General features: G+C 40.0%; 1 protein-coding gene across 2 annotated transcripts in view; it reads right to left on the bottom strand.

Annotated features, from left to right (window-relative positions):
- Positions 1-16,257, bottom strand: part of ndrg2 (NDRG family member 2) — a 33,676-nt gene that overhangs the window by 7,456 nt on the left and 9,963 nt on the right. The window contains exons 1-6 of one of the 2 annotated variants that reach the window (XM_044184866.1): positions 10,214-10,334; positions 5,348-5,430; positions 2,286-2,327; positions 1,122-1,227; positions 865-985; positions 158-220 (exon numbers count right to left, since the gene is read on the bottom strand). In XM_044184866.1, coding sequence (XP_044040801.1) covers positions 158-220; positions 865-985; positions 1,122-1,227; positions 2,286-2,327; positions 5,348-5,419 — 404 coding nt within the window. In that variant the 5' untranslated portion in view covers positions 5,420-5,430; positions 10,214-10,334. Of the gene's footprint in view, positions 1-157; positions 221-864; positions 986-1,121; positions 1,228-2,285; positions 2,328-5,347; positions 5,431-10,213; positions 10,335-16,257 lie in introns of those variants that run through there. The other variant, XM_044184865.1, reaches the window with a different exon arrangement.

Genomic DNA, 16,257 nt, shown 5'->3' with positions numbered 1-16,257 from the left:
AGCAGAACAGCAACGACTATAAGAAGTGGGACTTTAATAAGTATATATGTTTATAATATGACTTGCACAAGAAGAATCAGTCAGAAATGCATGCATGTGTACATCATGTGCAATCACCTTCTGTCAAATTCCATCAAATTAAATACCATTAACTCACTTGAAAAACTGCAGGACTGCAGGGATCATCTCTGCTATGGTCTCCATGGAGGGATACTGGTAACTACAACAGAAAACACAAATGATCTCAGTCTAACGAACCATCATAATATGAAAAAACAAACATCCACCTTTTTATTGTTAGTGCAAAAAACACAAGGTATTCTCTTCCAACCCTTAGTCTTACCAAACCTATTTGTAATTATTGGAAATTGCATCACACGACGACGAAAGATGATATTCATGTTTTACTTATTATTTCTTTAAGCACATCCACATGGGATTTAATAAGAGATTTAAAAAGAGAATGAGCTTCAATTTCTAGAATCACCAGCAGGAGTTCAGGGTCACAGTCGAGATGCCATGACAATACATGCAGCAAAATCCTCCTGAGCCCCTAAAAATAATCACGCAAGGAAGAGAAGTGCTAGAGAAGTGCAGGGGGAAAGAAATAAGAAGTGCGTAAAGAGAGAGAGAGAAAAAGATAGATTTTCTTTAAAACCTCTGACAAGAGCATATTAGAAACCGGAGAGGAGGGAGATGTGAGAGACGGGAACGTTAAGTATTTTTGGAAGAGATTAGGTTTAAGCCTGCTACAGAGGATTGTTTCCAATCCTGAGGAAAAAATAAAAAATAAAATAAAAAAATCAAGGTTACTGCAGGACAGAGAGGGAATACCAGCGTGTCAATACACATTGAATGTCGTACCCCGTGGGGTAGGCAGCAGCCCCCTCCTCCTGCCCCGGAGCATCAACGTGAATCAGGGTGAAGTTCTTGACAATCTCCTGCATCTCCTCGAACTTAAACAGAGGGGAGAAGCAGCTCTTGCCTGCCAAAAAAAGAAAGAGAGGAATCAGATATGGGAGGTGAAAAAAGCTTGAATGAGTGACAGATTGTGTGTCTCAGAATTGAGAAAAAAAAAATTAAATAAAAAGGCTGAGAGAGAGAGAGAGAGAGCTACTCACTGTCCAGACCCACATCATGGAAGGTGAGGATAGCAGGCCTGCGGGTGGTTCGTGTGCCGTGGAGGGTCACGTGCAGAACACCATGTGGGGTCTCAATACTGTGTTCCTGGAGAGAGGAAGAGGAAACATTTGCACAACAAAGTGTGATAATCAAGTGAAAATCCACCAAGATTTTTATTCTTTTTTAGCATTTAGACCTTAATGACACCTTCAGTCATGGTCAAACTTTTTTTTTGAGTTTTCTTTCCTACGAGGGCGATCAAGATAAAAACATACAAACGTTAAAGTGATACTCCACCCAGAATCCAATGTATCACTGAGTTATGAACAGGCTTCAAAAGGTGGCTGTGAAAAGTTTGTGCTTAAAATGCATTCAAACATTGTCCCGTTTTCACAGTGGGAATAAAAGTATTAAAACATCCATAGAAACTTCTCCTACCACTCCTGCAGTATAATGCACTTCTCCACTGTCCAGCCACATGACCAGCATGTTCAAACAGTCCTAATTTCACCAAAATATAGCTAAATTCACTGCTACCTTACTCATGACCTGTTTGAGATCACAGTCATACACGTTCATATATATTTTTTCTACTTCTGCTTAATGAAAGTCAATAATAACCTTGCAGTTAATGCCATCAGATAAAAACTTTCTAGCCCAGAGATGTGTATTCCTTTCAAAATAAAATCACAAGACATTGCAAACTGTACAAAATGTAAAAATATACATTGATATGAAGTTTAAGATGTATCATCCAGCCCTAGTAGATTTGGGACACTTGAAGATATGAAGGCTTGGACAGGTTCTGCAATCTTTGTAATGACAACCGTCTGGGAGACGAGTATCACATTTTGCTTAAATGTAAGAATGTAAGAATAAGTAATAGGGTAAAGTACTTACTATAAATATACGATATAAGTATCATTTAAACCGTCTGTTTAAATTAATTGTGTTATTACAGTCGGATAAGTCAAACGTTATTTGTAAATTAGGTGACTTATAAGAATGTTCCACCTCTGTTTAAGTAATAAACTATGTTGTACATCACTCCTGCCTGGTCCCATTGTTCTGTAATGGTTGTATTGTATATTTTGTTGGTCCTCCATATCATGCAACCCTGGTCTTCAGTCAATAAATCTGAATCTGAAGGGAAACAGTCTTACCTGTCCTTGGTCCAGGAGTATCCTAGCAGCCAGTTCAGCATCCTGTGAGAAATTAAGGAATGAAGTCTTATTAAAACAAGGAGTGCATGTGATTATTGGATTTCTATGCGACTGGAGATGCTTCACTCTTTGTTTGTTCATCAGAAGGAAAAAGTGAGAGATGATAACAAGGTCTGCAACTAACAATTACTTTCATTATTGATTCATCTGCTGATTATTCCTTGGTCTATAAAACATCAGAAAAAAAATGCTCATCACAGAGTCCAAAGTAACGTCTTCAAATTTCTTGTTTTGTCCGACCAACAGTCCAAAACCCAAACATAATCAGTTTATTATAATGTAGCAAGCAAATTCTCACATTTGCGTACCAGAAACCATCAGATGTTTGGCAATTTTTCTTGAAAAATGATTACATGACAACAGATGACAACTTCCTTGCAGGTTTTGAAAACTAAAACATCAGATCACATCCATCTATGAAACATAGATGTTTTAATCCCCCCCAGACTCAAATGAACAACTATGTTACCTGTACAAATCTTCAGAAATTGTTCTAATTTTGTAATCTGAGTCACTTTGTGTCATTTCATTTCAAAAATCAGAAAAAATGTTTCTCTTTCTTTTAGTCGTCTTTTTTGTCTTTCTGTTTTGTCTCTTTATGAATAAAAACAAAAAGCATATATGAAAGAAAATGTTCAGCTTTTTGTTCTTTCATAGGTCTTTTATGTTTAGTGGGGCCTTGTTTCCTAATTAAAACCCACATAGACAAGATGGGCAGCATTACACTCCCAATAAAGCAGCAGAGAACCTCTTCAGAGGGGCAGGTGGTTATGGGATGCTGGGGATTATACTGAGGAAGTCTGTCAGTGGGAGGTTTTAAATGGGATGTTCATTTGCAACCTTGGATCCATTCACCCTGCTAATGAATTACAAGAATCAAAAGCTCTTAGGGAATTAGCAGTCTGGGAAGCTGAAGTGGAGGTGGGCGTGTGCAGATGGGCATCATCACTGAGGAGGAAATGGAGGTTTGGAGAGATGGCCCCTGGCTGGATCACAAAGGTCACGAGTTCAATCGATAGAAATCATGTGAAAACTCAATCATAGAGTTTAGCATGTGTTAGTAGTGTAGTGGGTGGATGTTAAATGCATGTGGATGGAGGCGGGAGGTCACAGTGAACGATGGCGGCCTCGGAAATAATGTAGAACCTCCCAATCTTTATTACATTTCCTCCTCCATCCTCCAACACCCCCATCATGTTGTAACAGATGCTACAGGCAAGAGTAATGACTCTATAGCTAACATGAGTATTTGTCACTGTCACAGATTCATTGCTAAACAAGCATCTCTTGTTCTCTTCTTTTCCAAACACATCAGTGAGCCAGACTGTTGCACCAGGTGACATGTTTCTTCACTGGAGTCGATCCCACAGACACACTCTCAACTGTCTAAAATGCACACTAGAAAACCAAATGTGTATCAATCCGCAGCTGAAAATAGTCCCCAACAAAGCACTTTTTGCCCCTGTTCAAGTAATGTTTGCTAAACGCTACAGTGCCCAGCTGCTGAAGGAAATTACTGAGCCTTTTAAAAAATGAAACTATATATTTGTGATCAGTTAATTAAAGATTTACATCCTCAATAGGAACCAGTGGGCTTGGGGCTGAATGCAACAGACAGCGTAGGGAAGTCAGGAGAGACTGACTAACATAATGTTGGTTTTGGTCTTTTCATGGGATTTGTTGACAATAAGAAAACTATAGAATAACACCAGCCTAATCCTTTAAATGTTATCTTTCCTTGCTCTTTAAAGCTGTGTTACGGTTAAGCTTATTTGAGAGTTTTTAGTGAAATAAAATCAAGAGTAAAGCATTCTACTTGTTCTTGGTGATATTATATTTCTTCCTGAACTTGACCATGTCTGCATGCTTTGTACACTGGACCTTGAAAAACCACTGGATAAAGTTAAAAACTGCAAAATGGTCAACATTTAGAGACAAAAGATTTCCAACAACAACAGCATAATACTACTTTTAAGTTACAGTAATATAGTATAGTAATATTGACACAAGTTCTTACTCCCTGTTCTGACATTAATGTGTATTTTTGTTAACAATGTCACTATACCTCTACCTGCTCACTCATTGGCTGTCAATTGAAAGTACAAAATCCTGTGCCTTTGTCCCTCTGTAAATCTGTAGCTGTGTTGTTTTTGTTTTAGTGCTGTATTTCCCCGTTTGCCCACCAGGCGTCAGCAGTGGGAAACAAACTGCTGCGGCGCTGCGTCTGCACGGCAACATCAGTGCAGCAGAGCAGAGGAGCTGCTCTCGCTCCCTGGGGGCTTTGACGTCAACCCGGCAGATCTGAGCCAGCACTGCAGCTGTGCGCACACACACACACACACACACATTTGTTTCACTGTCCCCATGGGGTACAGTCATTGACATAATGCTTTCCCTAGCCCCTTACCCTACCTTAACCATCACAACTAAGTGCCTAACCTTAACCCTAACCTAATTGTACCTTATACCCTAAAACCAAATCTTAACCCTCAAAAAGCAGTCTCTATCCATGTGGACCTCAATTTTGTCCCCACGGCGTCACAAGTCCCCATGGGTTATTGTGCATTCATGTTAAAGTCCCCAGCGGGATATAAGGACATGAAACACAAAACACACACACACACACACACACACACACACACACACGGTAATGCACAAGTGTTTGAAACATATGTTGTTACATATAAGCTTTACTCAGACTCAAAAGCGCACACTCACACACAAACCAACCCTTGTTTTTCTGTCTCCTGGGACACACACACACACACAAATTCTGCCATTTATCTGTGGTTTCAGATTATGTTCATTACACACTGACGATCATGTAATGAAGGTACTTATGTGTGCTCATGTCTGTTTCTCTATGCTTGGATAACATTAAAGTCAGCCTATATGTTTGTATTTGCATCCAGTCTGTGTGGAAACTAGTGTGTGTACAACATGTACGTGTGTGTGTGTGTGTGTGTGTGTGTGTGTGTGTGTGTGTGGCACCAACTCCTGACCTTGGCATCAGCCTGACCCGTGAGTAAAGGCTTGTCCTCTGTGATGGCGATCTCCTGCATTTCTGTTGTCATGGCGTCACCTCCTGTACAGGTAAAAGAGACCAGAGCATGAAAATCTGTAGCTTCTACAGTCATTCTGTTCTCTGAACAGTATTTTATTTTTACTGTCACACTCACACAAACACTTGACACTGTGATGTGAGAACAGATGCGCCAAACACTCACACAGAGGACATACACACCAAGTGATTAAATACTGTATGTAGCTTCTTTTCCTCTGGGACTGTGTTTGACCTGTGGGACCTTATGAAAGTTAATTAGTAATTAGTGCCAGCAGAGATAAGCAGAAAAGGATTGTGGGGCAGAAAAAGAAAGAGCTAGAAGAGAAGAGAAAACACATAGCGGACGTATAAAACACACAGATGGTAAGAGAGTTTTCAGAATATGTTACAAATTATTAGTCAACTATAACACTAAAAGTGAGAGAAGAAAAAGAAAGATCAGTAGGGATGGGTAAGGACAGGTATGAGGACATAACTATGAGGACAGAGGAATAAATAGCAAGATGAAGGTGGGTAAAATAGGAAAGAGACATGGTTGTGAGAAATGACAACCACCTGAGGGGAGGACTGACTGTGACAAATAAGTGGCTGATAAGGATGAAGTGAAGGGAAAAAAAGCCTTAGTATTACATTACTTTTATCTGAGGAAGGTTAGTCGAGCAGGCCGCTTATTTTCAGACGCCTTTACAGCCACAGTGTGTGTTGCTGTGTGTTACTGTGAGTCCACCAGAGCAGTGGGGAGTTAAATGCTGCGCTCAAGGGCATCACAAAGGTGGTTGTTCAGAGAGGTGGAAGTAAGTTAATTTCATTTTGCCATTTTGATCTCTCCACAGGTCTGCAGACATGCTAGTCTTTACACATTAAAGTGCTGCTCCTCTTCTTTTGCTTCCTCAAATTATACTGCAGAATATTCAGAATGATTGTTACAGCCATGGTGGCCAAAGAATTAGTGTAACTTCACACCAACTGTATTATTTATCTTTGTGCACTGTGCCTGTAATAACAGCATTTGCAATCAGACTGGCATTTATCACTTCACAGATTCTCCACCTGAAATTATATCAGACACAAATGGATGGATGAAATGTTAGTCCAAGCAAAAGCTTAGCTAATTGTAAGATAGATAACCACAAATTAGTTGTTTAGTTACAATTTCAGAATTTCTTAAGGCTAAAGGGGAATATTAAAAGCAAGTGAGCAAGCACAGGTTGTTATTGAGTCCAGCTGACAGAGTTATGCCCAATGTGACATTTAAAGCTGAAATGTGGGACCTTTTCACATCACTTGTGAGCGTGTGTGTGCCCGTGCACCATTCATGCTCTCATAAACCGATGACTGTATTCTATCTGCAGATTTGGCATTACATCAGAGGGGGAACGAGGCGAGTTGGTGTGTGTGTGTGTGTGTGGTTGCGTTTGTGTTTACGTGTGTGTGTATGCACTCATCAGAAAGTGAACTACTGCCCCAGGGGGGCCTGTGTCTCTCTGGGTCTCAAACGGAAATGATTAGTCACCAAAGCAACCCCCACCAACACACACACACACACACACAGCTTCCATTGTTTGCCATCCATCTCTCCTGCCTGCCCTCTACATACATGCATTTATTAGTCTTGCACGTATTGTATTTTTTAGTGTCTCTCATTTGTCTCAATCTTATCTATTTTTTCTTCATCTCAGCCAGTGTCTCTCTCTACCTTTATTTCACTCAATGTCAAAAGAAAAAAACTAGTGAGAGGAAGCCTCCACTATCACTGATATATTTTCCAAATTGCAAAGCTGTTGCAGCCTCTGTAACTGCTCTGTTTTTTTCTGTTGTTAATCTTCTACAGGGTTCAGCTTTCAGAGAAAATAGCTCGTGCATGCCATGTTGTTGGTCCTGGATGATGGACTTTCCCACCAGCACAGAACAGCGAGTAATAGTTTGGGCTAAAAACAATAAACGCAAAATTAATCGTCTAATGGCGGAAATCCTGCAGCCAGATTACACCCAAAATTTAATCAACTGATCTTTGGGCCAACAGATATATGGCTAAATCCATTTTACTGCTGAAACTAACTATTATTTTCATTATCAATTAATCCATTGAATGGGGCCTGGATGTAGTTCAAGGAGGCATGGAAGTCCTTTCTTGGTTACATATTAGGTCCAGTCATGTATATCCACTTGCTGTGTGACAATAGGCTTTCCATATATACATTTGGTGCTCATTCAATCTGCATATACGAAGCTCAGCCTCCTCGCTGCAACACCACTACCTGCTTTTATAAATTTAACTCCCTCCCAATTAATCAAATGCTGTTTAATCTCAGGGAAGGTCTGAGTCGAGCTTGATCAGATTTGTTTCAAAGCATCACACTGTTGAAATAAAAGGTTAAAACCTCGACATGTCCTGACTGAATTATTTTTCCATTGATTGTTTTGTCTATAAAAAAGGTGAAAATCCATCACAATTTCCTGAAGTTGAAGCTGATGGCTTCAGATTGCTAGTTTTGTTTAACCAACAGTTCAAAACACAGATTTCAAAAGATTTTCAGTTTACAATCATATAAAACTGCAGCAAATCATCACATTTAAGAAGCTGGAGCCTGGATTAAATGACTAATTGTTGTTGCAGCAGTAATCGATTCTTTACGTTTTGAGATATTTTGCCCATAAACTTGCCACCATTAGTCGAGTAATTGATTGACAGAATATTTTTTGACAAGAACTCAGATAATTGCCAAAATCTCAGCGGTTCCATCTTCTTAAATGTCAATATTTGCTGTTTTTTTAGTCTTAATAAAGTGATACATTTTTTGACTAAAACAAGCAACTTGAATATGAACTTGACTGAAAATAATTGTCAGATTAATCCATATGAAATTGGATCTTTGACAAAGCTAATACTGACAATCTCGACTACAAATGGCAACAAAAATGAGACAAATACTAAATCTTTTGAGTCTGATTGCTGTCTCTTCATCACCACCCCTCACCCTGTCTGCTCTATGAACAGCGGGTTTATCGAGCCTGTTTCAGGACTGTGGCTCTGCCAAGGACTTTGGTGGCTCCACTGCAGTTAATATGCCTTCAGCATCTAGCACATTCACACATGCACCAATGCAAATGCAGGGTGCAAGCACCAATGTGCATGCAAGCACTTGCACTGGACACCCACACACGCACACACAACTGCATATGAACTGACATGCATTTTTACTCTTCACTAGGCATTATTAAATCAGTGGTGAATGAAATGAATGCAGAAAGTGTGTCTGTGGGTCACGTGTGAATAAGCCGAAATCAATCTATATTCAAGTGGCTGTCTCAAGTGGCTGACATTACGTATGTATATAACAAGCTTCTGTAATGTCACAAAGACTGATACTTAAAAACGGGGTAGGGCTGAAGTTAGCTGCAAAAAAGGTTGATAAACTAGGACCTAGAGCTGGTAGGACTTCAGTATCTTGCTCAAAGACTCTTCAGTGGGCCCAGACAGCTGCTTGCTGATATGTAGCAAACCTACACCACTAAACCTGACCACTCTGCTTAACCACCAGTCTCTCTATGATACTGTAGATTGTTGTGCCACAGCCTCTCCCCACTATTTTTATAGGTCTGGCATGTCCTGACATGACTGCAAAGTAAATGTGTTTATATGCTCCTCTCTGAATATTAATAGGTCTCTGGTATGGCTCCATGTGGATGTTTGGAAAGTTCTGCTGCAATAGGATCTCTGTAGCATGTCTGTATGTAACATATGATCCAAGAGGAATCTACACAATGATATTCTTTTAACTTAACTTCAATAAGAAAATATCCACTGGAAAAAAGCTTGATAAAAACACACTATATTAATATACAAAGTATCAAAAAACACAGAATGGGGCTGGAAGGAATGATTACTTCCACTATCAATTTGTCAATTTTTTTCAATAACCAATTCATTGTTTAGTCTAAAAAATGTCAGAAAATAGTGAAAAATGGCAATCATAATTTCCCAAATTCAGAGGATTGTTTTGTCCGACCCGCAGACCAAAACACAAAGATATTCAATTTACAATGATTAAAAAATAAAAAAACACAGAAAATAGCAAATCCTTATAATTGAGTAGCTGGAACCAGTGAATATTCAGCATTTTTGCTGAATAAATTACTTGTTGATATTGCAAACTTGTTAACATAAAGTTAGCATTAAGTCCAATATTCACTCTTTTTTTAGCTCTGTTTTTGGTCTACACCAACTCCTGAGGCAAATATCTAGCTCTTTAGCTGCTAAATGCTCCACTTTGTTCACTAACTAGTTTCTAACCTTGTCTATCTACTGTTTGGTGCTGGGCAGTTAGCATATAGTAGGTTTATCGGAGATTTTGTGCTGAAATTTTGTGCTCTCTGATGAGAGCGGTGAGAGTCAACCAAAACCATCCCGTCTTCACCAGAAAAACGCATTAAGCAGCATTGATATGGGTCTCACGTCACTCATCCATTATACTCAATCTGCTCTTTCTCCCCTACATACACATACACACTCTGTCCTCCACACACAGTTTCCCGTTGCTGTAACATTTTAATCGGCCTAACTCCCTCCATCATCCATCTTTCTTTATCTCTGCCTCTCTCTGAGTCGGTGTGTTTTACAGCGTGTAATAACTGTTAAACTGCACAGGAGGCCCGTCTGTCACCATTGGAAAGAGAAACATAGAGATGGAGAGAAAAAGACAGATTTGCATGAAGAGCAAGAGAGGGAGAGAGGAAGAGAACGTGTTGCTAGCAGAGAAAAGGGGGGGGGGGGACAGCATGCCTTGCTTTTCATTTGCCTTACTCTACTTCCACATTTCAGCTGTCAGAGAACAGTTGTTCAGTTCATCTGTTGCACCGAACAGGTTCCATGTCTCAAATATCAGGCTGCGTTGCATAATTGCTCCAGCTAAATTAATCCAAACTTGTTTTTGAGCATTCATAATCTTGCAGAGTGGTGGCATTTCAGCCGTCCACTGTCGTCTCAATCCAACCTGTCACAATCTGTTTTTATCAATCCTTCCTGTCGTTCCTCCTCCCTTCCCCCCTTGTTTTCTCCTCATCCTCCTCTGTCACGCTGACGCCATCGCTTCATCCTTTGATGCAACACAACTTCACCACACAGTAACTGTGGAGTCTGTGTGCCAACAGCCACTCTGAACTCTCCAGAAGCTGATTTGTACTGCATAAGACTGTGAGCTGCAGGTCTGGTGATGTTTCGCTGAAAAGCCAGAGCAGGATTGGCTGCTGCTGGATGATGACGCACAAATGTTTGACTCAAGCTGATGTTTTCACGCTGATAAACATAGAAAGTTGAGGTTGTGGTTATATGGTAAAAAGGTGCTGTTTACTGTACATACCTTACACCAACAGAATAATAAAGCCAAACTTGATCATTCAAGAAGATACAGAAGATTCAGGAATAGTTAATTAAAGGTTTATTAAGTCTAACAAATGGCTTTTTGATGGTTAATTAAGTGTGTCAAAGTGCTAAGCATCTGGGATGCCCCACGACGTCTGAAACACTAGTGTGTCAGAATTATTTATTGTGTAATAACAGTGACAATGTGACATTTTGTTAGCCACGATTTTTTTCATAATAGTTGGTCTGGACTTGACTCTCAAACTGAATGAAAGCAGAGTAGCGATAACCGAAGCAATTTTTTGTTACAAATGGTCAAATTAGGCCTCCTCTGCTACTTTTCTCTTTTACATTTCGATCGTGTTGACCCATCTGCACAAAGATATGAGTAAACAGAAATAGGTGCTCAGTGTCTTGCCACTCCAGCGGTGATTTTAAGAAACTCTACATACACCAAAATAAAAGGGCTTCAACTTCAAAATGCACCTGTATTGTTCTTTAATCAAACACTAGATTGTTGTTCGCAGAGCTGATATAACAAGCTGCTGCCATATAGGAAAACTTTCTCTCCCTCCATCTCCATCTGCCCTCTTCCTCTTTATTTTAATCTCTTTCTCACAGCTTTGCACACTTCTCCCGTCTCTCCCCATCCATATTTTGTCACGTTGCTGACTTTTCATTCGCATCTCTGTCAATTTCTGCTAGTCACTGCTCCTCGATCTCTGTCTCACTGCAGGTCTTTGTCTCGTTTCTGCCATCCTCTTTCTGTCTCTCTCTTTTTCTCCACCCAACAGCAAGTGAAAAGGAAAAAATGTGCAAACAGTTCTGCTGGCAGACTCCTTTCTTTCATTTGCTCTCTCTCTCTGCTGCCACCAGTATTTGCAGCTCTGAACAAAGAGGTGCACCATGACACTCAATGATACACAAACCCAGGCACATAAACAGTGAGCTAAAGTAGGGCACTGAGCATTAAGGTCACCTATATTGAGAATGTAGGGTGAAGGCTAAAATGCTGAAAGGTTAAACCTGTGGCATTTGGGGGACAAATGCGCTGATGCTTCAATATGTGAAGGTGTCGATGTCAAGTTTTTTTTTTTTTTGGGGGGGTGCTGTGTGCAAATATCATATTCTGGGTTACAATCTGACCCAAGCGATATCATCGACTTCCAGTGATATTGTGTCTTAATGCCATGGTCATATGGTGTCATCGTTTTACAAAATCCTGCTGTCAAAACTGATAATTCCAAGCAAATTGTAATTAGAAATGAATAAAATTTGTTACTGAGGGTTGAGGGTTTTGTTTGACCTTTTTGACTTTATCACCCAGCCCTGCTGTTATGTTTATGTAAAAAAAAAAAAAAAAAATTTTTTTTAATAATATTGATACTAGTATTGGCCTCAAAAATCCAGTATCAGTCGGGTTATAATAACATTGATATGACAAATGTGCTAGACCACAGCACACATCCAGCAGACACAGCGAAACATTGCCACCTGATTAATATAAGTCCAATATTCACCCTCCTGTTACCTCTGTTTTGGTCTCCACCAACTCCTGAGAAAAGTAGATGGTTCTTAAGCTGCTAAATGCTCCACTATGTTCACCAACCGGTCGCTAACTTTGTCTGTCTATGTTTGGTGCCGATAGTGGTGGTGGTGTTGTAGTGTACAGCTGGTTTATCAGCTAAAAAAGCTGCCAGCTGTAGCTTGAAACAAGGTTGATGAAAGCAGTGAAACTGAACCAAAAGAGTAAAGTTATGAATAAGTGAACAATACTAAGAATCTGAGAAACATTCAATGTCAATATTTTAAATATTTTTCTACTTGATGCAATGGACACATTTTGGTCAAAAAGTAATGAGGTCTGATACCCAGCCCTACTGTCGCTCTGAAATGTCTAATCAAGTAGAAGATCTTGAGAAAAAAAAACACATACAAGTTAAATGGAGAAAGTCGCATTTCCAAATGAAAGTCACTGGATATTTACGGTTTTCCCTGGACAATAGTGAAATGTGCCTCCGTCACACAAATTTATCACCCTGCTGACACACAAAAGCACACACACACACACACACACACACACACACACACACACACACACACACACACAGAAGAGAGACCCAGGTGTTGAGGACATAAACACTCTCAGGACTGAATCTGTTCTCTGTCCTGAAGCAAATCACGTTAGTCTGCAGTGCTTCACTGCTGTCACACCTGGGTACCACTATGTCCGTTTTATATGCACAGCGCAGTGATGTGCAGCTCTGCCTGAGGTCTGCATTCAGACTGTCTGCTGAGGCTGGATTTTCTTTTTTACAATTCAGCATTGTGATATATGGATAGTATACACATGAGGAGATGTAATAAAGTCCAGCTTTTCACTGCATGCTTGCTGAAGCACTGCTGCACCTGTGCTCAGTCACAAATGGATATTTGGAGAGTCATATTCTCTCTAAAGTCACTAGAAGTTACAGGGAATGTCCTGTGACAGACTGAGATTTATGTGACCCAAATTAAGTTTTTGTTTCTAGTGTTTTGCCTTTAATACCAATACTTGTCTTAATGGCAACAATTAGACAGATCTACAAGATCACAGCAAAGAAGAGAAGGTATCGACCAACTCTGACGTAATTGGGCAGGATTGAACTTATTTTTTGGCTTTATTGTCTTCATCATGCAACAGTAAATGACAAAAAAAAAAACAAAAAAAAAAAAACACTGTTGTAACTCCACATTGTTGTCTCTTCATGTACAAAAATTAATCGTAAACAAAGCTGTCCTTAATCAGTCTAATTATCTCAGTTTTAGCTTGGGGTGTGGTAGAAATACAAACAGCGCTACAGAGACTCGTGACTCCTGATTTAGTGCCTGAGTCCAGTTTCTGGGGCTCTGTCATTCCTGGAACTATTTGGTAGAAAATGTTCACACCCAAAAAAAGCACCTGGCACCAGTTTCTTACCAAGTTTAGGTGTAAAGAGTTTGAGCTCAAGGCGGCCTGATCTGTTTGATGCTGCAGCCAAATATTTAGATGGTTAAAAGGATGAGCTTGACATTTTAGGAAATTAAATTTATTTGCTTTCTCAATATCACTTTCATGTCTGTTCATGAAATATAAAAACTACAGCCAGAAGATGGTTAGCTTAGCTTAGCATAAAGACCGGAAGCAGGGGGGAAAACAGCTAGCCTGGCTTTGTCCAAAATCTGCCTACCAGCCCCTCTAAAGCTCACTCTTAAACACGTTATATCTTGTTTAATCCGCACACTTACCAAAGTGTAAGAACATCAAGTTGTTTTTATTGGAGGAAGGTCATGACTGTCTGGAGTCTTGTCATCACTGTGAATTTTTAAGCTGAAATTTGTTCTCTTTCACAATGTGCACATAACGAAAAGGTTAAGTGACAATGACACCCCCCACCCCATTAAATGGCCCCCAAAAAGCTCATTAATCAGATATGTTATCCAGGACAGCCAGGCATGCAGCGAGCAAACAAAGATTAATCAGTGATTAAAGAAACAATGAATAAAGGAGCATAAACAATATACGAGTAGAAAGCCATGCTGCTGCTACACTTCGGCTAACTCTTCCAATTTGGCGGTTTGCACCCTCGGGAACACTTTTACATTTTGAAATAGCGTTGAACACTTCTAAAATTTGAAGTAAAATATCTGTAGAAAACTGTAACTAACTACACAACTGCATCTGTTTACATTCATAACACTTTTTGTCTGCAGATTAATATGTTTACATATCCCATAATTTGTTTATATCCTACTGTATATCATTGCTTTTATTGATGGCCTTTCATTTAATTCCATGCTTCAATTCTTATTCAGTTGTACTGCTGCAATAACCTCATTTCCACATGGAGATCAATAAGAATTCATCTTATCTTATGTCACGTATGTGACTGCCAGAGGCTTTAAAAAGAGGCGGAACAAGTTTTTGTGAGTATTGCTTAAGGGTTTGGAGGCAAATTAAATTTGTGGTTTGATGTGTCAACAAGAAACAAACCTCACTTTATCTCTCATGGAGCAGTGGCATATAAAACATGCTCTCTCCTGTGGTCAGTTTGAACATTGTTTTTTTTTTGGAGGGGGTTGCCAGGTCTGCTGGAAAAAACACAGTCTGAGGGCAGAAAAAGAAAGAGAAAAATGAGAGACAAATGCCTGGAGAGAAAAGAGGCACAACAGCAGCCACCATGGAGACCCAGAGAGGGGCCAAAGCTCCCCTCGACTCCTCTCTGAGCCAAGCCTTTGCTCTCCCCCCTTCAAATCTCCCCTGCAGCTTCCCACGGCGTTGGATGGGCATACGTGGATCACCTTGGCTCTCCAAAAAGACTTGCACACAAATGACAGAGCAGCTTAGAAAAGCCTGTTTTCTCTCTCTGTCTCTCAGCAGATCACTTTGGCCTCTTGTCCCCTCAAATCCTCTGTCGTCCGTCACTCAGCGGCTCAGCTCAGGTCTTCTTTTCATTTTCAGGCCGCCTATTATTCCCTCCATCATGATCTCATCTCCACTCAGACATCCAGTCTCTGTCTGGCTTGAAAGGTGAGCATACTCTTTGATAAAGGCCTGAGTCCTCCTGAAGGTTGAATGTTATAAAGGAACAGATGTCTTAAATGACTCATGGTACATAACTAACGCTATTTGGGCTTGAAAAACATCTTTTGTATCAATGGCCGTAGGCTAAAGGCTATCAGCAGCGCACCACTGAGGACTGCTCATAGCATATCATAGCAACGCCAGCCCTCAAATGTCAGCACCCAGAGGTCTGAAGCGTAGACGAATATGTCCACAAATATGTCCAAAAATGTGTTTTTTCTCTTTTGAAAAAATTGCACAAAAGCTGGAGTATCATCATAATTTCATGGCAACAAACATGAACTTCCAAGAAGTCTAATGCACAGGACAGAAGAACAAAAAGGTCTGGGCAATGAACAAGCATGTGTTTCTTGTTTTCTGCCCTGTTATCGCTCTTTGTCTATGAAATTCAAATTCTCTCTCCTTCAGCAATGCTAGCCTCTTAATGTCTAACGCCAGCTAACAGACAGGCTTTCAGTTTGTTCGCTCATTAGCTGTGAGAATGCATCAGAGTGAAGCATGAAGCGAAACCAGTAATTACCTTAACTAATTATATAAATGTTCAAAAGACAGCGGTTCATTTTTGTTCAGCTCAGATCTGTGAGAGTTTATTCATCGACATGTACATAAAAAAAAATTAAAAAGACCTGAAAAAGACTGCTGGTGGAATCGATTGTTTCGATTCAGGTCATAGGCCAACAGACGAGCACATGATCACAGACACACAGAGACCGATGCAATCACACACACACACATACACTAATTGGCCGTGAAGCTAGGGTAAATTTATATGTTAGTCATTGGCTAAAGAGCTGATAGAGATAAATGGCTCGGTGATTGCAGCTTAAGGCAGCAGCTACCAAAACACTCCACATCAGTACCTGCATGACATACACATGGTAGA

The sequence above is a fragment of the Siniperca chuatsi genome, linkage group LG22 (assembly GCF_020085105.1).
Source record: "Siniperca chuatsi isolate FFG_IHB_CAS linkage group LG22, ASM2008510v1, whole genome shotgun sequence".
In the NCBI taxonomy this organism is placed as follows: domain Eukaryota; kingdom Metazoa; phylum Chordata; class Actinopteri; order Centrarchiformes; family Sinipercidae; genus Siniperca; species Siniperca chuatsi.
This window is presented reverse-complemented; position numbering and strand designations above follow the sequence as displayed.